The sequence below is a fragment of the Penicillium cataractarum genome, assembly GCF_028827025.1.
Source record: "Penicillium cataractarum strain IBT 29864 chromosome Unknown utg000002l, whole genome shotgun sequence".
Taxonomy (NCBI): domain Eukaryota; kingdom Fungi; phylum Ascomycota; class Eurotiomycetes; order Eurotiales; family Aspergillaceae; genus Penicillium; species Penicillium cataractarum.
In genome coordinates this window covers 2,220,404-2,241,297 of record NW_026622738.1, presented here as the reverse complement: position 1 = coordinate 2,241,297, position 20,894 = coordinate 2,220,404, and the positions used below count along the sequence as shown (strand labels likewise).

The 20,894-nt window shown below is 50.7% G+C and overlaps 8 protein-coding genes across 8 annotated transcripts; 3 read left to right on the top strand and 5 right to left on the bottom strand.

The window, feature by feature from the left end:
• Positions 1 to 7: 7 nt before the first annotated feature.
• Positions 8 to 1,210, bottom strand: N7496_002874 (transcription factor domain-containing protein; the record flags this gene model as incomplete). The annotated part of the gene is made up of 1 exon (XM_056695805.1): positions 8 to 1,210. The coding sequence occupies one exon, from the start codon at positions 1,208 to 1,210 to the stop codon at positions 8 to 10; it is 1,203 nt and encodes a 400-aa protein (XP_056558017.1).
• A 1,155-nt stretch (positions 1,211 to 2,365) lies between these two features.
• On the bottom strand, positions 2,366 to 3,948 carry N7496_002873 (NADH-quinone oxidoreductase subunit D; the record flags this gene model as incomplete). Its single annotated transcript, XM_056695804.1, has 3 exons — positions 2,366 to 2,425; positions 2,485 to 3,205; positions 3,283 to 3,948. 3 exons carry the CDS (start codon positions 3,946 to 3,948, stop codon positions 2,388 to 2,390), a joined length of 1,425 nt encoding a protein of 474 aa, XP_056558016.1. The 3' UTR covers positions 2,366 to 2,387.
• Positions 3,949 to 4,374: 426 nt separating this feature from the next.
• N7496_002872 (DNA-directed RNA polymerase core subunit RPC40) lies at positions 4,375 to 5,619 on the top strand (the record flags this gene model as incomplete). Its single annotated transcript, XM_056695803.1, has 3 exons — positions 4,375 to 4,419; positions 4,469 to 4,573; positions 4,642 to 5,619. The coding sequence occupies 3 exons, from the start codon at positions 4,375 to 4,377 to the stop codon at positions 5,617 to 5,619; spliced, it is 1,128 nt and encodes a 375-aa protein (XP_056558015.1).
• A 276-nt stretch (positions 5,620 to 5,895) lies between these two features.
• N7496_002871 (NEDD8-activating protein UBA3) lies at positions 5,896 to 7,421 on the bottom strand (the record flags this gene model as incomplete). The annotated part of the gene is made up of 6 exons (XM_056695802.1): positions 5,896 to 6,647; positions 6,704 to 7,000; positions 7,054 to 7,133; positions 7,192 to 7,197; positions 7,247 to 7,348; positions 7,402 to 7,421. 6 exons carry the CDS (start codon positions 7,419 to 7,421, stop codon positions 5,896 to 5,898), a joined length of 1,257 nt encoding a protein of 418 aa, XP_056558014.1.
• A 359-nt stretch (positions 7,422 to 7,780) lies between these two features.
• On the top strand, positions 7,781 to 11,078 carry N7496_002870 (telomere length regulation TEL2 family protein; the record flags this gene model as incomplete). The annotated part of the gene is made up of 6 exons (XM_056695801.1): positions 7,781 to 8,624; positions 8,678 to 9,028; positions 9,080 to 9,166; positions 9,221 to 9,767; positions 9,828 to 10,544; positions 10,598 to 11,078. The coding sequence occupies 6 exons, from the start codon at positions 7,781 to 7,783 to the stop codon at positions 11,076 to 11,078; spliced, it is 3,027 nt and encodes a 1,008-aa protein (XP_056558013.1).
• Positions 11,079 to 11,179: 101 nt separating this feature from the next.
• Positions 11,180 to 13,487, bottom strand: N7496_002869 (Sec1 family protein; the record flags this gene model as incomplete). The annotated part of the gene is made up of 4 exons (XM_056695800.1): positions 11,180 to 12,673; positions 12,727 to 12,938; positions 13,174 to 13,369; positions 13,416 to 13,487. The coding sequence occupies 4 exons, from the start codon at positions 13,485 to 13,487 to the stop codon at positions 11,180 to 11,182; spliced, it is 1,974 nt and encodes a 657-aa protein (XP_056558012.1).
• A 381-nt stretch (positions 13,488 to 13,868) lies between these two features.
• N7496_002868 (putative plasma membrane SNARE protein (Sec9)) lies at positions 13,869 to 15,198 on the top strand (the record flags this gene model as incomplete). Its single annotated transcript, XM_056695799.1, has 2 exons — positions 13,869 to 15,077; positions 15,139 to 15,198. 2 exons carry the CDS (start codon positions 13,869 to 13,871, stop codon positions 15,196 to 15,198), a joined length of 1,269 nt encoding a protein of 422 aa, XP_056558011.1.
• Positions 15,199 to 17,043: 1,845 nt separating this feature from the next.
• Positions 17,044 to 18,281, bottom strand: N7496_002867 (C2H2-type zinc finger protein; the record flags this gene model as incomplete). The annotated part of the gene is made up of 3 exons (XM_056695798.1): positions 17,044 to 17,162; positions 17,221 to 17,696; positions 17,818 to 18,281. The coding sequence occupies 3 exons, from the start codon at positions 18,279 to 18,281 to the stop codon at positions 17,044 to 17,046; spliced, it is 1,059 nt and encodes a 352-aa protein (XP_056558010.1).
• Between the last annotated feature and the right edge of the window lie 2,613 nt (positions 18,282 to 20,894).

The following is a 20,894-nucleotide window of genomic DNA, read 5'->3' as shown; positions in this document are numbered from 1 at the left end:
TAAAGGATTAAAACAGAACAAGTTCGAGGCCCAGTTTTGCGAGATAGATGTCCCAGGGTAATTTACTGCCAGATACCCAATATCTGTGTAGTACCTCCCTAGCTCTCGTAAAGTTACCCATGCCAAGCTTCTGCATGTTTCCCATGCGCGCTAATATTGTGTCTCTCTCTTCGCTCTCTTCAGTCTCGCATCCAGCACTGAATATTGGCCATAGAATGAGTATATTCATAGGCGAATGCGGTTCGATCAGGCTCAGGGCCTCGAGGATGTTCTGCACATCAGCTCTGACCTTGATATGGTCCTTGGGATGTAGTTGCACACGCCGGTGGAGGTGAAGTAGTGCTGAGTGTACGAAAGCGAGATGTGTGCCGTGTAGCTCCAATGCAAGGCTCCCGCCACGAGACAAAGTTTCGTCGCAAACAGGCCGATCAAAAAGTTGGAAAAGCTTTGATTCGAGGTCCTCGGCCTGAATCATTGTCTCTAGGGATGGTGAATAGTCCTCTTCGGTTTCTCCCGATGCATGAGGCCGTATCTGGCTGGCCAATTTAGATACTTCTGCGAGTGTGGGGATAAGCTCCAACGAGTAGCCGCTGATTTCATCCACATGCCAGGTTGCATAATCCGAAAGCCCATTCAGAGGTCCATTGCCAGGATTATGAATGCACTCGCCATGCGCTCCAGATAAGGCAGCTAGGATATCCATGGTTTTAAACCACTTCACAAGGCATTGAATAAAAGGGTCATCCATCAGCTTTAATGATACTCTTTGGTGTTGCAAGAGCGCCATCAAGATTCGCAAAACTCCACGGAGGTGAGTCCTCCATATCTTCATATTCCCATTGCAGACATCATTCGTGCACAAAGCCATTGCAGTCGTGACAGTCTCGGGTTTTGTTGCCTGGTCTTGGTCGCAGAGCGCTGCTCTAAGGCCGGCTATAGCCATATTCGTGTATTTCAGACAAATCATCTTTGACCTTGGGCCAGAATCCTGGATGAGTCGGCTATGGTGACTGCATGAACTGGCCAAAAGTGCATGGAGAAGATGCGGCGTCTCCATTGCAGCGCTGATCATTCTCTGGAGAAAGAAATCAGGAGCTGCCGGAAATAACATTTGAGCTGTCTGCGTTGCAAAGGTGTGCATCAAAAACCGGGATTCTTCGGAGAGCAGGTAAGGCGAGTGGTTGAGCAGAGGCTGATGCACAAGCGGCATAATGTCAACAACATTCTGAGTATCTTCAGTGGCAGCTATCGATGCCTTCTCGAGTCTAGCTTGGTCAATTTTGGCCGGTGATGGTCTTCGCCCAGTTGGTATTTGGGCGATAATACTCAAGTCGTAGTGACATCCTCGAGGATAACGCTTACAACGTGAACAAACTGGTCTCTGCATATCACACTGATTGGACAGTCGAAATTAGCCTCATATATGGCTGGATCTTTCAGTGGACAATCTTACTCTGATTTTCTTCCTCCGGCATTCCGTGCAACCGTCTCGTCTCCTTCGATGACATGGGGGGCTAGTATCTCGCCCCTCCGAACGCACCCGGCCGCTTGATGAAGCAACCATCATTATTGGCGATACTTCTAGAATTATATTCAAAGATTCGGTCACCAAGATGTATGCGATGTCTTGCTAGGTTCTACATGTCGTTCTCCTAGGTGAAGGGGTGCCAGATGCACTTCGTCGTTCCGATTCGCCACTGACATGGTCGAAGTGACCCACCAGCTCCCATTTACAGGCATATATGCGATCCCACCAATCAGACATCGGTGAGTGATCAAGCTTGATGACACCTAGGTAGTTAAAGAAGCTAGTACATATAGAGGGAAAATGACAGAGCTCGTTCTGCAAACTCTTGAATTCATTTACATATGACTCAAAGACTGCACAAAACACTACAGCATATCAGCCAGCGCCCTGATATCAATCATTGATCCTGAGGCTGTCGGCCATAGATTGGATCATCCTTTTATGCAGTGAACATGTGCTGTCGGCATGTGAATTACGGCACGGTAAACAAGTTCGCCTCTATATAGGAGTAGGCTACAATTAGAGACTACAAGGACTCGAACGAATAGCTCAGAACAATCAGATGGTCACTATACACAGGGGCCTAATAAGAGGTAGGAGGCAAGGAGACAAAGGGGAGGGACAGGACATAATAAAAACAACGCCATGAGAAGAAAACATGGGGGAAATTGGTACACCTGGGTTAGAGTCAAGGGGTCCAAGGGTTATCACATAGAGGACGGAAGGAGTCCTCCTCTCTGGTTTTTAACCCCCATCATGGCATAGAAGCCGTCTAAAAAGGGGGGGGCCATATCGAAGTCTTCTTCCGGATTTTTTTTTCGGATTTTTGGTTGGGATATTACGGTTGTGAACGGTGCTTTTACCGGTCAACCTCACCGAACACCAGATCCATGGTACCTGAGAAGAAAATATTAGCACGATGTGTTTTAGTATCAGATGAATATGAATAGACTTACCGATAATAGCGACCGCATCGGCCAGCAGGTGACCACGAGACACCTGGTCAAAGCCACCCAGATGGGCAAAGCCGGGGGCACGGATCTTGCAGCGGTAAGGACGCTCGCTACCGTCACTGACCAAGAAGACACCCATCTCACCCTTGGGAGCCTCAATGGCCGAGTAGGTCTCGCCAGGGGGAACAGAGTAACCCTTGGTGAAGAGCAAGAAGTGGTGGATCAGAGCCTCCATGTTCTCCTTCATGGCAGCACGGGGAGGGGGCATGATCTTGTAGTCCTCGACACGGACGGGGCCAGCAGGCATCTTGTTCAGGCACTGTTGAATAATGCGGAGAGACTGGCGGAACTCCTCCATACGGCACAGGTAACGGTCGTAGCAGTCACCGTTGACACCGACGGGAACATCGAACTCAACCTGGTCGTAGGCATCATAAGGCTGGGACTTGCGGATATCCCAGGGGACACCGGAGCCACGGAGCATGACACCAGTGAAACTCATGTTCAGAGCGTCGGCAGCGTTGACAACACCAACACCCTGGGTTCTGGCCTTCCAGATACGGTTATCCGTAAGCAGCTCCTCGGTCTCGTCGATACGGTCACCGAACTGGGTGGCCCACTGGTAGATATCATCCAGAAGGCCGATAGGAATATCCTGGGAGACACCACCGGGGCGAACGTAGGCAGCGTGGAGACGGGCACCGGAAACACGCTCGTAGAATTCCTATAACAGTGATCAATGCGTTAGAAAATGGTTTGACACTTTCCCGAGGCAATTCAAGCAATTTCTCGGTAACTTACCATCAGCTTCTCACGCTCCTCGAAACCCCACAGGAAAGGAGTCAGAGCACCAACGTCCATGGCGTGGGAAAGCACGGACATCAGGTGGTTCAGAACACGGGTGAGCTCGCCAAACAGCGTACGGATCCACTTGGCACGCTCAGGGATCTCGATGTTCAGCAGCTTCTCAACAGCCAAGGAGAAGCACTGCTCGTTGGTCATCATGGAGACGTAGTCCAATCGATCGAAGTAAGGCAAGGCTTGCATATAAGTCTTGTACTCGATCAACTTCTCGGTACCACGGTGGAGCAGACCGACGTGGGGATCGGCGCGAACGATCTCCTCACCATTGAGCTCCAGAATCAAACGAAGCACGCCGTGAGCAGCCGGGTGCTGGGGACCGAAGTTGACAGTGTAGTGACGGATCTTGCGGTCAATGCCTTCGGCCGCGGACTCGAGGGCAGCAGCCTCGGGGTCCTCGGGAGAACCCTTGTTGGCGAAGTGAGTGAAGGTCGGGTCGGTCGGAACCAGTCTCGTAGCCTGGTAGCTAGTGGCCTCGGCATGTCGGCGAGGGACAGTGGTCGCGATTGAGCGGGATCGTGGCACAGATGTGTTGATCAAGGTGGAGGGGCGGAGACAGAGTCTTTTGGGCGCATTGCCCGCGAGGCGGGCGAAGGAGGCGGCCATGAGGAGGTTGAGAGGGGAGGTTCGAGGAGAGGAAAGGAAGACGGCTGGTCCTCAGTCCAGACGCATTCAATGGCTCGGTGGAGAGTGGGCTCGCTGCGGGTTAGGGAAGCCTGCGGTTTGAAGATGAAGATGAGGTCGCGCTCCAATTTGGCCAGTCACGTGGGGGGAGCTGTCCGGTCATCAGGCGACTGCTGGTTGGCCAAGCGACTGCTTTATAATGCACTTATTATATCCATTGCATTAACCCGTTTTCGGTTTAGTGTCTTTTTCTTCCGCCAAAAGTCTTACCTAAGGCAGCCCTACCATTCACAGAATAGACACTCCCCTTCTGCCTCAGGCTTCCAAGAAAATACTTCGAGAAATTATTCTTATCGCCGGTCATCGAACTTCTACCTTTACCCTCATCTTATAATAGCTTTGTCCACCATGGCGCCTCTTGTCCCATCGCAAGGGGAGCTGCAGCGCCGCCGTGTAAGAAAACTCTCAGGGTCAATATTCACTAAATACTAACGAGCGCTAGATCATCGGCATCAACGCAGAGACTGTCACCAACATCCCCTCCACCGACTTCCCTGGTCACTGGCCTGGAGAATCGCACGGCTGGGCGCTTGACCAATTCAAGGATGTATGTGCTCGCTATCATTCAAATCGCCTCTTTGCAAAGCGCTCTTTCTCACAGCTCTTGACCATCAGAACTTCAAAGTCGAATACCACCGCAATGACCCATACGAAGCTTCGTTCTCGCTAATTGGACTCGACGCCGCGGTCGCCAATGCCTTCCGCCGTATTCTCATGGCTGAGATCCCTACCCTGGCTATTGAATATGTTTTCGTTCAGAACAACACCTCGGTGATCCAAGACGAGGTCCTCGCATCTCGTCTGGGTCTGATTCCACTTAAGGGTTCGGTCGAGGGTATCAACTGGATGCACTGGTATCGCAAGCCCTCAGAGGATGATGACGGCCCCGCTCCTCCGGGTCCCAGCGATTTCAACACCGTTGTCATGCACCTTATCGTCGAGTGCACGAAGAACCCCGCCGCTGCCGACGACGAGACCGACCCGCGCAAGCTCTACCACAACGCCCATGTCTATGCTAAGGATATCACATTCGCCCCGGTTGGTCGCCAGGAGGAGTTTTTCACTGGCGAGGGTGCTATTCAGCCTGTCAACCCGGATATTCTGATCGCCAAGCTGCGCCCCGGTCAGAAGATCGACCTTGAAATGCACTGTATCAAGGGCATTGGTGCCGATCACGCTAAATTCTCCCCCGTTGCAACTGCGTCTTACCGTCTGATGCCGGACATCAAGATCGAGCGTCCCATCATTGGTGATGATGCTAAGAAGTTCGCCAAGTGCTTCCCCAGGGGCGTCATTGCCCTGGAGCCCGTTACCGCTGAGGAGGCCCGCCGTAAGGGAAGTGGATACGAGGGTCATGCTGGAGAGATGAAGGCTGTTGTTCGGGATGCCTTCAACGATACCGTCAGCCGAGAGTGCTTGCGCCACGAGGAGTTCCAGGGCAAGGTCAAGCTTGGTCGCATTCGGGATCACTTCATCTTCAACGTGGAGAGCACTGGCCAGTTCGAGAGCGATGTTCTCTTCCTGGAGGCCGTGAAGGTCTTGAAGCTGAAGTGCGCCCGGTGGAAGCGCGGTCTGACCGATTTGATGGCATAAAGCCGTCATTTGGGTCATCGGGTGCTATTTCTTATATAATGCATTTTACTGGCGTTGGAATTGTTTATTTGAGCTCCGTTCGCGCTGTACATTTACGAAAAGTTCGGTCAAAAGTTAGGCTTTACGAGGCCGGAGTCCGGATATCACAGTTATTGTTAGATCACAGAAGGCTGGCAGCTGTCTTTGAATTCTGAGAGTTGAGACTTGAAGCTCAACATCGTTTGAGTCATGTCACCGTAGGCCCCTGCATGCACAGGGGATTGAATTATGGGATGTCTATTTGAACACCAGCCTGTACCGGAAGTCGATAGTGTAGGCCGGGTCGCTGACGGCAATTTCTTCGCCGTTCTCCACCAATTCACGCAACTTGAGGCGGAGGTTGGGTCTCGTGTGCTCCTCCAGCTGAGGTGGGAATCGTTGGTACAAAGTCTTCTCCTCCGTCCGCATACTAGGTTTCTTCAGCTGCGCTTCAGCCCTCTCGCCGAGGCTCTCGATAAAGTCTCCCAAAGTCATATCGGGATCCACATCCATCTTCCGAGCAAGGTTGCCGCACACCGGGCAATCCGGCTTCTTCTCCGCCTCAAAGGTGTATGTGTAAACACCCTCCTCACCTGCATACATCATATAGTTCTCGAGGTAAGGGTTGCATCCAGTGGCGATCTTCAACACCTCCGAGGTTGTGGATGCGGCAATGACGGCGTTTGTCGATGCGATAGCGGGGATGATGTTCTTCACGACACCTTGGGTCATCTGGAAAGTCACTCCATGGATATGGAACTGCTGAGCCCGCTCCAGAGCGGCATGGTAGACCCAGGAGATATGCTCCATGTCGTCGCTGTCGAAAGTGTCGTCTTTGCGCTTATCCTGCCACGCGATCTGATGAGCCCATTCAATGCAATGCTGGGGTTGACGCGGGATGGTGGCGATAGTGCAGAGCGGGACTGCCGGGCGAGGAGCATGCATGTCAAGCTGGCATTCGATACATGATGATAGGGTGGGTAGAATGACACGAGCTTGACCTTTGAATCCTGTTTGGCCGTCAGTTTCGGTGGTTCAAGCTTGGAGAACAGATGATCATCATTACCTTCAGTTCCACCGTCAATCAGAGGCTTGAGGCTCTCTGGGTTCTCCGGATCAACCATTCCGATCAACGTTGCGTTGATCCATCGACGAGCTTCGATGCTATCCAGGCCGCAGATGATAATCTTGAACTGCATGTAGTAGTCTTCATCTTTATCCTGGATCTTGCCAACAAATGGTGTGATCTTGACGCCTTTCACTCGCTTCTCTACAAAGGCAGCGGCAACTTCTGCCTTTGGTTTGCCAATATCAGCTTGCCGGAAGAGGAACTGCCGGTTCAGGTTCGAGATATCGATGGTGTCTTCGGCACGCGATTAGCGATTGACATTCAAAAGTACAGTGGACATAACCCACCCATATCAATAACATGAATGTCTTTGAATCCAGACAGGGCAAGATTCTTCAAGATTTCACAGCCCAGTCCACCGGCTCCGCTAGACTAAGGTTAGCCAATGCTTTCCCATGGCAATCATTGCGGTTTATTAAACGGACATCACCCTAATTTGAGCGTCAGCAATTGTATCAAATCTGATAGGAGGAAACTTACAGAATCTTTGAGGACTCAAGGGTGTCGATTGTGTCTGATCCTGGGACCCAGTCGTCATCGCAGTAGGGACCAGGCTTAGACATCACCTTATAAAGGTGCTTCCTATGCTGTGTAAGAACATGGAAATTGATCGAAAGCTGGGGTTTGCATCTTACCATCGGCCCTGCTGACTCATGCTGACTGAGCTCATCAAGAATTCGAAAAAGGCGGCTCAAATGCCGACTCGCGATAGAACGTCCAGGATGACAGTAAATAGACCCACCCCACTCGTCAAAAGCAGAATCCCCGTATCACACTAGGAGGCAGCAGCGAAGGTAAATGTAGAGGGATTTCAATGCGGGTATAAACCCACTTTCCAGGAATCCAAGGAAAAGACGCAACGGAAACAGCGACGCTGAGATGATGAGAGGTGGAGGAGAGCATCGCGGCGTGGGATGGTGAGGCAGATGGGAATAATCACGTGATGTTCCGCATACAAGCTCCGACAATCAACCTCAGGCACAATGACTTCTTTTCAATATCCCGATTTTCGAGATGGATGGTCTTTTAACTGCCGTTAAAACCATCAACCGGGATTCTGAATCCCCGTTGGTTGCTGTCGAGATTCAGAGTCGCAATGACGGTTTCATCAAACCCGCTGTCGATCTGAGCCAAGATATATCAGCGGAGCAGCTGGTACAAATACTGAAATCGCATCCCGAAAACGACGAGCTTGCCGTGGCCCTTGCAGCCCTGGACCCTTTCAACAAGTCAAGGAAGATACAGAATCTTGACATTCGCATTCCAGGCCCGACAACGGCTCAAATTCTCCAGGTTTTAGTCAGCACCACCATCCCAGATCACTGGGCATTTCTGAATGGCAAGGAAAGCAAGGCAAAGGACGCAAGATGCCGAGCAGCTCTGCTGCGCTGTCTAAGCAGCATAGCGGGACTTGGGTCTCTTGTGGCTCAACTTCGCACTCTCATCGCAAGCTCTCGGGCGGCAGCTCAGAAAGCCGAAGGCTCAAGCAGCCATCTCATGATCCGAGATCTCTTGTCTGTCCTTGCTGCGCTGCTAGAACCGAAGGACTTCCTTTCTCGCATCTACACAGATATCTTATCCCTTTATGAGAATAAAACTCGACAGCAAGTTGCCTGGAGAGAATTTGTGTCCCTCGTTGCTGCTGGTAAAATACTTTCCACGGCAGCAGAAGCGCTCACCGTTGCCAATACATCTGAGCCTGTGCGATCCGTCTCATGGATCGGTGATGGCCCTCGCTATGCGTCCTGGTTAGGTGAAAACATCACCTATCTTGTCTCAAAGATTAAGGCGGGGGATGAAACTGGCTGGACCTCGCTCGCTTTCCTCACTGGCCGAGCCTTGAGCCTAGGCTATGCTGGTAAGCTTCTTCCAGTGTCAGCTGGTTACGATGAGAATCTAACAATTCTGTAGATCAACTGGTCCGAGAAATTTACTCGGGATGGCTTTTCGAGCAGCTATCCTCTGCTAACTTTGGCTTGCTAGTTGACCATCTCAGACAGCCAGAGCAAATTGCTGTAATGGAAGCTATTTTCCGCGATGTACAGAAGAAATACTTCTCGGACGACCTTTCAGAAAACCTTAAACAGCAAGATGAATCCAGCAGCGTCATCTCAGGTGTGGCAGCTCTTTGCCAAGTTATCATTGCAGACCGTCCGTTTTTGAAAGATCAAATACTGGGTTGGCTCTCGAAAAGCCACGGTGGATCAATCCAGACAATTGGTCTACGTCGTGCTTTACTTGCGACTTACAATAATTCTGCTGGTGAGTTTGGATCAACTTCCTGCAGTTGCTGAATCTAATCATAGCGATCAGAGACATTGAAGTCGTTGCTTGTTCGCAGTCTTGAGCAGTTTGGCGATAAGTTTTTCATCAAGCATGTTCCAAACATCACCCAAAATAGTATGTCCAATCTGAGACGTAAACTTGCATAATTCAGAGCTAACGAGTCTCCAGCGAACGCCCAATTGATCCTTCTAGCAGCAGGCCAGCTAAACCGGCTGGATCCACTTCAGTTGCACGGTATTGGACGTACGAGTGTTTTCCTAAACGCTGTTTCCAACCGACTCGCGGCTTCTTCAAATCGAGCGCGTTTTCTGGGAATGATTGTAGGAACCGGGATCTCCCAGCTCATAGAAGAGCCCGGGAAGGCCATGAAGTTTGACCTTGAAGAAATGCAAAGCGAAGAGGCACTCTGGTACCTGAGTCTCACCACGGTTCAAGACAATGTTGGACCATTTGAATCTATCAAAGCACTACAGAAAGCACCTTCGAGAACCCAGCAACCGATTAAAGGCACTCAATTCGCCCAGAATTTGAGACCAAAGGCACACTCAAAACCACCTCAAACAAGCAAAATTGTCGCTATTGAAGTAATAGATGACAGTGAGGAAGAAACTGATGAAGATGATGATCTCCTTCCATATGAGAAACCCGACGACGATGCGGAGGATGAGGAAGATGACCCGACATTAATCCAACGAAACAAGCCAAGCGCGCCCGTGTAAGTCATGGTTGAGAGCTCGAGGGTATCATTGTCCATGATCTCTAACAATTATTCTAGTTACATTCGCGACTTGATTGCATACCTCCGTGATACTGAAAACGTCGAACGCTACCACCTTGCCATTAGCACTGCGCCATCTTTAATTCGCCGGAAGACAGGATTTGGCACAGAACTTGCTGAACAAGTTGAAGAACTCGCTTTGACTCTAGTCAGTTTACAAAATGACAACAATCACCCATCTTTCCACGAATCACGTCTGCAGAGTATGATCGCCCTCATAGTCTCGCAGCCTCTTAAAATGGGCCGTTGGTTCGCTGCAATCTTCTTTGATGGAGACCTGTCTCAAGTCCAGCGATCTGCCGTGCTTACAGCCTTGGGTCTTAGCGCGCGCGAGATTGCTGGCAATGGCGAAGAGGATGCTAAGGCACTCAGTCTACCAACCCTTGGGGATACGTCATTCCCTTCCAAGCGGTTATCGCCTGCTTTGGAGGCTGTATTCATGGGCGCGAATGAATCTCCCATTGCGGCCCTCACAAGAGAGATGTCGCGAACATCTTTGCAACCGCTAGCAGCCGATGCAGCAGACCGAATGACAGGACCAAACGCGCTCAAGGTGCGCACCTTCTCATCGCGCATGGAGATTGAGAAGAAGCGCCAGCAGCGCGAGGCTGAGCGGAAGAAGAACGTTGTGAAGGATGTACACAAGGTGCTTGCCGAGGGATTCTTCTATCCTCTTCAAGGCCGATTTGAGATTATGATGCTGCAATTCGCCTCGTATGTTTAATCCCGTTTTTTCTATAGCCAGTCTGCTAACCTTTACTCTATAGGTCGTCAGCCCCCTCTCACAATCCATTCTTCGTCCCACACATTCTCACCCTCTTCCTTCAAACACTCTCCCTTATTTTCTCGACTGCAGGCCCCCATAGCCCATCTCTCCCAGGGCTTACACACGAAACGCTATCATTGCTTCTATCACTACACACAGCCCCGGTTTCCAGTGAACCTACCGTTACTGCGGCTTTATTGAATCTTTTCCTGGCAGTTGTGGATGTAAACATTGCATCTGGCTCAAATGGCGAGGAACGCCTCGTCACCGAACATGCTGCTAGGGTCATGGAGTTGCGCGAGTGGGCTTCCGAAGTCTTTGATCGCGCGCCCTCTGGAAGCAACAAAGCAGACTCCGGTCCATTTGCGGATCCGCAGGAACAAGTACGAACGTTGTCTGCCGGAGTAATGGTGCGGCTTGGTGAGGTCATAGAGCGATATCAGGGTCGTTTGATGGGTGTGAACACCGGGTTCAAATACTAATAGATGATACTACGAATGATAGACAAGCTGGATATTCTGAAATCAATGGTATCATGAAAATTATTACCAGCAACGAACGCTAGACTTGAGATGAACATAGACTACTCCGCCTTCTTGGCAAAACTCCCCTTCTCAATGGCAGCTTCCATCATGCGGTCGCCGCTGATGACTCCCGTGGAGCAGATGATAATCTTGCGCCGCGGCGCCTCCTGGGCAGCGATGAAGCGCAGCGCGGCAATTTCGGTGAAGGTGATTCCACCCAAGAAGAAAACGTATACAGTCTTTGTAGCAGAATTGCCGCTAAGGGTCTGGCGAGCTCGAACAGCCTTATCATCACCCTTTTGGACAATGCTGAAAGTCGAGCCCCGGGCGCTCTTGACCATATCCTCGAAGCCGAGCCACCCAGGCGATGCAGTGCTGGCATTGTTTATTGATGCAGCGGGAGAGCCACCCTTGACCAGGGAGAGGATGTAGGGTTTTTGAAGTACGCATTGAACCAGGCGAACGCTAAGTGGGGCGAAGCCACTGTAGACATAGGAGATGTCGTTCGGCTCCTTCTCGCTGACCTCTTCAATCACTAGTCTCAGGTTCTTGCGTAGATACCCATAATTAGTCTTCGAGCCGGCCTGCGCACCGGATGTAGGAAGGAGCATGGCCGTGGCCGAAGACCGGGGCTGCAAAAGTTCCATCTTCTCAAGGGCCCAGAAAGTCAGCAGATGTTGGTGGCCATAAGCTTGCACGACTTGTCTCTTGAAGTTCTCCAGGTCCCGCGGCCGCAGTCCGCCGGACATGCAGGACTCCAGGCATAACAAGCGCAGCACGCTCTTCAAAGGGACGTCTCGTGAAATGAGTTCTTCAATAGTCTCATGTTGGTAGATTGGATCAGCACCGGCGGCATTGTTCTGTTGTACTTCGAGGATCTTCCGGAACGTCTCAGATCGTGTAAGCCGCATGATTTCCTCGGCGAGATTAGTGTGAATCCGAAGACTTTGGTGCTCCAGTTGGTAAGTTGGTAGTTTATTGACGAATTCGCGCAGTTCATTTGTGGTCTGAGCTGTGTGCCGTGTTTCATACTGATTTTCCAATCGGCGAGCCACTTTGTTTAACAGGTCACCCACAATGGCAAAGTTTGCATCTCGCAGCTGGCTGAAGAGTTGATCTGATGCATCAAGCTGAATCTTCCTCTTCAGACCTTGCTTCACCTGCTGTGGTGTTTTTGACGACTCCTGGGGCTGTGGTGCAGACGCTTGTCCAACTATGCTAGTATCGACATCGGCCTGGTTATTTTTGATGCCCACGTATTCGTCAATCAAGCCCTCATAAGTAAGTTGCGTAAGAAGAGGTGTTCCAAAGTCCACGTCACGGTCAATAATAATCAAATTCTCAGTATCAGCGCTAGGAAGAAGGCCTCGAGCAGATGGGTCAGCCAGCCCAGAGCTCTCTTCCGCATCCAGTTCTTTGCGCATTCGCAGCAATAGATCTGCTAGGCGGCGCGCATTGTCGCCTTTGCCAACAATGCGAGGGAAGTATCCATGTCTCTGCTGGATACCCATGAGAGCCTTGGCGGCATGGAAGATAGAGCCAGGGTCTTTATGCTAAGATAATGTCAACATTGCTTTCTGGGTCACATGAAGAACCAGGGACCTACCAGGTACAAATCACTGAATGCATTTTCAAGCTCCAATGATAGGATATCTTGCTCCAGTGGCAAGAAGTAGAGTGGGAACTCGGCAATGTTGACATCACCGATAATACCCGCCTCCTCCAGCACCGCATTGCTTACCAGGGTACGCCGAGGAGCGAAGAAGATGGAGAACTCATGTTCCACGTTTCCATTGTTCTGTAGGCGCTTAATTTGCTCTAAGGAGAATGTTAGCCCACACTGATGGCACTCAGTCGAGGTATAAACGGAAAGCAAAGCGCCAAATGAATGAGCTTTGGCTCAATCTAGGGAATTCTTCCGTTGCGTGGATTATGAAACTCATCCGCGTAATACTTAAGGTAGGGTCTTCTTAACCCCATTCCCATATTGACATTCTCGCGGGTAATCACGATATCAATAAACAAAAACAAAATGAAACGAGAACTGCCTTACCTGCCACTGTCCGCACATGGCTGGCTTTTTCACCGCGGACCAAGAACACGACATTGCGTTGCGACGAGTCGATATTTGCATTTTCCAGCAAAAAGACACGGTCTACGCCGTACTGTTGGAGTTCGGAGAACTTGACGAACAAGCCGACTGGACCCGCCAGCTCCTGACTGATAACGAGGTTCTTCTTCCCGCGAGCCTACACGCCATTAGAAGAAGCCTAGAAACGTGAATGTGGTACTCACGCCTTCAAGCAGGACCAGCAGATCCCTGCGGGCCTTGTCTCTGCAGTGGTCGGCGTCTCCCAGGGGCGCCATTGCTGAAGTGGCTGTGGGCAGGCAGCGAACGAGACCCAAAAATAACCAAAACTCGCGGGGAGGCGAAGCTGCCCGTTTTGGGCCTAGCGCCGCCACTGTCGCTGAGTCAGCGGTACCGGTCTTGTCACGTCCCTGCCACTTCCATTGAAATATCCTCCAATTTAGTGGTGTTATTTTGGTCACCGGGTTACACCAGAACCACCGCCGGTCTCGACTGCCTGAAGCTCCCCTGAAGCGCCTTTAATTCCTCGTTCGAAACACTCTTTTCTCCTTCGTTCTCCTCACACGAAACAAAGGGCAATAAGTTCAATCGAGTTGTTCTTTTCACGGACTCTTTTCATCTGATTCTCTCAATCTTGAAACTCACACTCGTACCTCAACATGGGCCTGTTCAAAAAGTCCGGTGACGACGGCGACGACTCTAACCGCCGTGCCTTGTTCGGCTCTCGATCGAAGAACAAGAGCCCCGCGCAGGCATCCAACCCTTACGCCCAACCCGCTCATGTCGACCCTTACACCAAGGCTAAGATCCAGGCTGGTGTTGCGTCGCCCCCGGCCGATTACAAGGGCGGCAACGGATCCCCCGCCCCCGCAGGAGGACCCCACGCCATTCCATCCGATAACAAGTACTCGGGCTACACGGCAAACGCCTACGGCAACCAGGGCGGATATGGCAGCGATCGGTTCGGTAGTGGGAGCAACGGCGCTGGCGCCTCGCGCTACGGTTCGGGTGGCTATGGAGGATTAGGCAGCGCCGATCCCAACGACCCCAGCGCCGGCGATGCTGCCCGCAATGAACTTTTCGGCGGTGCTAAGGATCGTGCGCAACAAAATCAGGGCGGTGCGCCGCCTCCATACTCGCCGGGTCAGGAGGGTGGTCAGGGGGGTAACTACGGTGGCGGCAGCAATGAATACAGCATGGCCACCTACCAGGACCGGCAACTCACGGCCGAGGAGGAGGAGGAAGAGAACGTCCAGGCTACCAAGCAAGAAATGCGGTTCGTCAAGCAGGGCGATGTGGCATCTACCCGTAATGCCCTTCGCGCTGCTGCAATGGCCGAGGAGACTGGACGCTCGACGCTCGCTCGCCTCGGTGCCCAGGGTGAGATGATCCACGGTGCGGAGAAGAACCTCGACATGGCCGCCGTCGAGGGTCGTCTAGCCCAGGAGAAGGCGCGCGAATTGAAGACACTCAACAAGAGCATGTTCGCCGTGCACGTTTCCAACCCATTCACCAGTGCCTCGCGCCGACGAGAACGTGACGAGCGCACTATCAACACCCACCGTGAAGAGCGTGACCTCCGCGACGGCACCCGCTCCGAAGCCTACCAAACCAACGCACGCATGGAGAAGGTGTTCCGCGACATTGACCGGGAGGCGAACAAGCAAGGCAAGGGCAAGAAGGCGAACGTCACCGAGCGTGCCAAGTATCAATTCGAGGCCGACAGTGAGGACGAGGCAATGGAGGACGAGATCGAGCAAAACCTGGATCTTCTGAGCGGTGCCGCTGGTCGGCTGAACGGTCTTGCCAAGGCCACTGGCCGCGAGCTGGACGAGCAGAACAGACATCTGGAGCGTATCACAGGCAAGGTCAGTACTAGAATCAACATCGTCGAAGTAAATGTGGAAATCAAACTAACCTTCTCTACAGAGCGACTACGTCGACGACCAGATTGCCATGAACCGGGCCAAGCTGGACCGTATTCATTAAGTCTGATCCCTATCGTATGGAGCTGAAAAATGCCTGGTGCTGCACAGCTCGTTAATCATCATTTTTTCTTGTGAATTGGCCTATCATTCATGGATAATCATCACCCCCTCGGCGTTTGGGCTCTCTCTGCTTTCCTCCTGCTGCGGTGTATATCGAAGCAGGATCTCGACCTTGCAATTTAGACTATGGATTTAGTATCATAATTGCGACTTTTCTTTTCACTTCGCTGTATTAAATGGAATGGACAAAATTTGAATTACAAAGACTTGTGTGTGCTATCAAGTGCACTGTTCGTACCTAGCTTCCTTCCACTACCAATCCTCGAAGTGCCAACACCACGCATCTAGGTATAGCACTATGGTGCAGTGCAACCTAATGTTCGAAACGCAACTACAGATTCATCGATCAATCCTAGCTACAATGCAGGGCAAGTTCGGTCGGGAATCCACCATCACCGACTAGCTTTAAGCTTAACTCGGCGATCGTCAAGCACGAGTTGAGACCGAGACTCCCAGTCGATCAGCAAGACAATCAGTCAAGATCAACAAAATGTACCAATCTACAGACACCAAATTTGAAATTTCACATGAGCGCTCGATTGCGTATTAGACAATATCTTTACTATAGCGACTGTATTGTGAAAAAGAAAACCACCAGCAGGTCCCGGAATCGCAGCGGAACACAGCCCAGATTTCACCGAAAAGGATCAAACCAGGAACCAGACATGAGAAATAAGTCAGAAGACAATAAAAAGCGCTTTCGCACCAATGCCACGGGTATCACATCAACACCATACCGACCCAAACATTTTGCACAAACCCCGTGCAATCATCGAGAAAACATGAACAGACCCGGTGGGAACAGAGGACGAGACCGCCCTTAAAAAACAAGAAAAGAACAAGACCCAAGTAATAAATGCAGCTGAGAGAGTGATAAGAATAGAAGCGAAGCAGGTAAGACGAGGACAATGAGAATGGAAAGGTATGAATGGTATGAAGATAAGATGGATCTAAACCATGCAAGATATTGATGCAAGGTAGAGAGAGAGAGAGAGAGAGTATTAGAAGGTAAACATGAGCGCTGGATGAAAATATGATCCAAACCCGCTGCAACATGAGGAAATAGAATGTAGAAAAAAGAAGAAAAAGAACAATGAAGTACCCCGAAATCAGAGGGGGGCCAACACACACAAACGCATCAAATCATCACAAACCCATTGGTATCGAGGAAAAGCACAGGTGACTCCCAGGTCTAGCGAAAGAATAAGAAAGGTAGAAAATAGAGCACGAGGCTCGAGAAGAAGATAGAAACCAAAAACACAGAACGAATCAAGCACAACCAGGAACGCAAACCAGCCGGTACCTCTATGGTCATAACATGGGAAGAGACAAAAGAAAAGAAAGGAAAAACATCAAGAAAGGCCTCTCTCCCTTTCCCGGGGCAGCCTTGCTTATGTCGTGGCCGCGTGAAACCCAAAATTCAGAACCGTCCCAGGGGTATATGGTATATGACGAAAGAATCTTCCGGCACCCGATCAGAAGACTGGCAGCCGGAAGGTAAGAAAAAAATGGAAGATGGAGGTTTGAAAAATGACGAGAGAATAGAAGGTGGAGGATGAGGAAGGGTAAATCCATGCTGTTGTACAAGGAGTCAGAGCCGGAGGGATTTTTATCCAACACAGTTGGAACGGCCTGCGCGGCGGGACGGTTTCGTTGGGGGAAGGCGGAGTGAATTGGGTATCTGGGGAATTGGCGCGTCGTGTCGCGCAGAGGAGGTGGATGAGGCGCTCGTGCTTTGAGGCGAGCAGAAAGGTATTTGAATCATGCGGCGATGAGGTTGTGTAATTTACTCGTCCTCGTCGGGGGAGCCGCCTTCCTTCTCGCCCTTGTGCACCTTCTTGTGTCGGCGCAGGTTGGAAACTACTGAGAAGTGTCGTCCACAGCCCTCCACATCGCACGCGAATGCTATAGATAATGCGTTAGTCTAGAAACTCTTCGTATTGTGGTCAAGGTTGCAACTTACGCTTCTCGCCAGTGTGGCTGTACATGTGCGTTTGAAGGGAAGAGGGACGAGTGAAGCGCTTATCGCAGACCTTGCACTTGTGCTTCTTCTGGGTGTTGGAAGGCATCTTCGAGCTAAACTGGCTCATCATGGACTGCGGGCCAGGAGGTGCACTACCAGCCAAAAGGCTCGTAGGCCGGGGAAGCGTGCGCGACTCATACGACTCGGAAGTAGTCGAGCTATAGTCCGTCACTGACGAATCCACAGAGCCAACAGAGGCGCTGTAGTAAGGGTAGTTGCCGCCCGAGGAGATGGAGGAAGCGGAGGAGTGAGTGGAGGGGAAGCCGTAGGAATCAGCAGAGTTGCGAGCCCCGCGAGGACCGTAGACGTTACGGGGAGTCAAGTCCTGGCTGAGCGCCACCATTCCGCGGCTTGCATCAAGTGCATCGCCAAAAGTGGGAGTGGGCGCGGGTGCTTGAGAGGATCCCACACGGTCACTGTATGGAATGTTGAGTCAGCCACCGAAATCATCCTCCATATTCTTGGCGTTACGAGCCCTCCCGATCTGGAGGGCGCCCGTACTGAGCATGAGGAGGGATGGCGGGGGGTGGTACTCACGAATGCGAAATGCGACGAACATCTTGAGGCTGGGAGGGGTGAATTGGGGCGTAGGTGCCTGGCGCATAGCTAGCCGGGGCGAAGTTGTTCATGGGAGGGGCGGTAGTGTATGTGGGGGTCTGCTCGAAACCAGTACGTGGGACCTCATGTTGCATACCCATGACTTCTGTGCCATAACCAGCGGTGGTGTAGTTGCTGGCAGGGACGAGTGAAGGAGCTGAGACGGGGATACTGGGGTAGGGCATGGACATGGCGGCGGAACGGCCGACTTCGTCTTGCTTGACGGTGTTAATGGGGATGCTGGCGCCGTTACCCATTGAAGTCGCGTAGACTGGGGGTGTGGAGTGTGAAGTAGTGTGAGCAGCAGCCCAGGGATCGGTGAATTGTGGTGGGTTGTGGTGGTAGACATTGTCGAAGCTCATGCCGCCATATGGGCGGTTCTGGTTTTCCATTACCATCGTCATGGAGGGTAGAGCCGCGATGAACGAGTCGATCGCGGGAGATGAGAAAGATGGGTAGAAGTAGTATGGTGGTTAAGAGCGACAGTTGAAAATGTTGTCACTGCTCGTGCTGCTTGATTGTGTGATATTGGTGGTATACTCGGGTTGAATTGTATCGAGTTTGTTGATGTCGGTGACGATCGAGGATGATCCGGGGGAAATATTGAAAGATTGAAAGGAAGAAGAAGTGATAAGCCCGAAGATCAGGGGGGATATTAATTGTTTTTTCGGTTGGAATATCTTTATCCCAAGTGAACACAAGTCGAAGGGAAGTAGCAAGTAGAAAAAAGTTCGAGTCTGGGGAAAGGGGATCGGCGAAGCTTAAGAAGGGACGGGTATAGACTACGGAGTACTATTATACTATTAACATGCGCGCCAGAGTCTCCAACTTCTCAAAACCACCTCCACGACACAAAAAAATCATAATAATAATAAAACCAAAAAAAGAAAAGCAGAAAAAGGGTGTGCCACTGACGACGTGCCGTCGGGGGTCGCAGATCGTCGGAAACGCTAATACCGCGGGTCAGTGTAATTTAAATCGTGCCCCCTCTTTGCCTGTTTGGTAAATCTGATTTCGCTTTTTCTTTTTTTGCTTTTCTTCTTTTTTCAGATGATTTTCGGATTTCCCTTTTCTCTCGACTCTTAAATTCTTAATTCTTATTCTTATTTCTTATCATGCAGAATGGGAGGCATTGCTTAGTGCCAAAGTGGCCCTTTCAACGGGAACCAGTTCCTCGGACCCTCCTGGACTTGGGCTTGGAGTCGGGAGTTGTTGCATGGTTGAACCAACGAGATCACTGCCTATATAGTAGTATATAGTGTGTTACAATATATGATGGTTTGATGATTTGTGGAGGAATTAACCCGCAAGTTTCTCAAGGAGGATGCACCTAGAGTACAGAACATACATAGTCCCTACATCAGACACGGAGAGCAATCTGTTTAGGTTGAGGAATGGAAGATCGAGAGAATCTAACATTTAAACGCGGCAGCAAGAATGTGTGCACACGCACGCCTCGATAGAGTACTGTAGCAGTAGCAGCAGCATCTCTTTCCGTCTCCCTCGTTACTCGGTAGTCGCCATCGACCCGTCCGACATCTCGTTCTCGTTCCTCGTTGCCATTTACCCGGTCAAGTAGAACGTGAATTACCAACTACAGTAATAATTAGGTGGTTTGAACTACTCCATCCAGAATGCTTGAACAGGGGCCGGGATCGGAACTCCCCCTCAAAAAGTTGACCCAGCAAATAGAAGACAATGGGTATGGAAAAGGGGAAATATCATGGGACCCAAAAAGCAGTCGGTGACTCTCGGATATCCTCAAAAGGGGGGTGGAGGAGAAGAACAAGGTGGTTGGTGGTTGGTTGAATGAATAGAGGTGGATTTTGGGGGGAGGATGGGAAGGCAAGTGGATTGTCAATTGGGGGGGGGGGGACTCGAGTCAAGGATTATGGAGACAGCTCAAGGGAATGTGTCCAGCACAGACTAAACCGGGCTACCGATGAGTGGTCCATCTGTGCCGTGTCTGAGAAGCAGCTAAACTTCAATAAGCAGGGTGCTCCTAAAAAAGAAAATGAATTAAAAAGAATAACCCCAAAAACGGATAAGGAAAAAAAGCAAAGTGACGCCAAGAAATAACCTCACGATGCAGCGACCAAGGTTCGCCCTGAAAGAGCGTGTTTCAAAGTAGCGGGGAACGAGAGACCCCCAGCGATACGTCAAAGGGTATACCCGCGCCCGTGGGGGGTTGATAGTAGAGGGATACAATGTTTAGGCAGTACTATAGGGCAAAATAGGTTGGTTCTATTCTACAAGGATAAACGACACCAACTATCAAGACAGGATCTATAACCATCTCTTGTTGGTGTCCGTTGATATTGAATTTAGTACAGATCTCATTTTTTTTGGAGGGGAACAAGCTTGAATTGAACCCCCCTCGTCCTCCCATGGCTTTTCAGGCAAACCCAAATGTGGGAGGGGCCCACGGGGACATGTTTAGCTCTCTCATCATTGGTTTAGAATCTTGGACCCTCCCGGGGAGAGGCAAAGAGGAAAAGGAAAGGGAAAAAGGAAAAATAGAAAAGCAAAAAAAAAAAAAAAGGCCCCCCTAAGAACAGATTGTGACGATTCACACGCAGGGCTTTCAGCCATGTATGTGGGATGAAGAGAGGGGGCCTTTGACACGGGCCATAGATGGTTTAGCGTGTGAGGCGACCTTACTTCGAAAAAAACTGCATTTACAAAATAGGTGGAGAATCAAAAAAGAAAATGAATATACTGCTCCTACACTCTCCTACGCCATACATGACAATTATCCAATACACCAATGATAATAACCCTAGCTCCAAATGATGTCGATAGTGCCTTCCCGACAATACGGAAGATGCTGTACATCCCAATAGACACTAGAGAATGAAATTACCAGCATCATATCCATTCAATAGCTTTGAACATTATTGACGACATTTTCTACGACGGTCGGACGTAACTATTTCTCGGGTGCTCCATTCTCCCTAACGGGCTGGGATCTCGAGGAATTTACGGGAACAAAAATGCGCACGATGACGACGTTGACA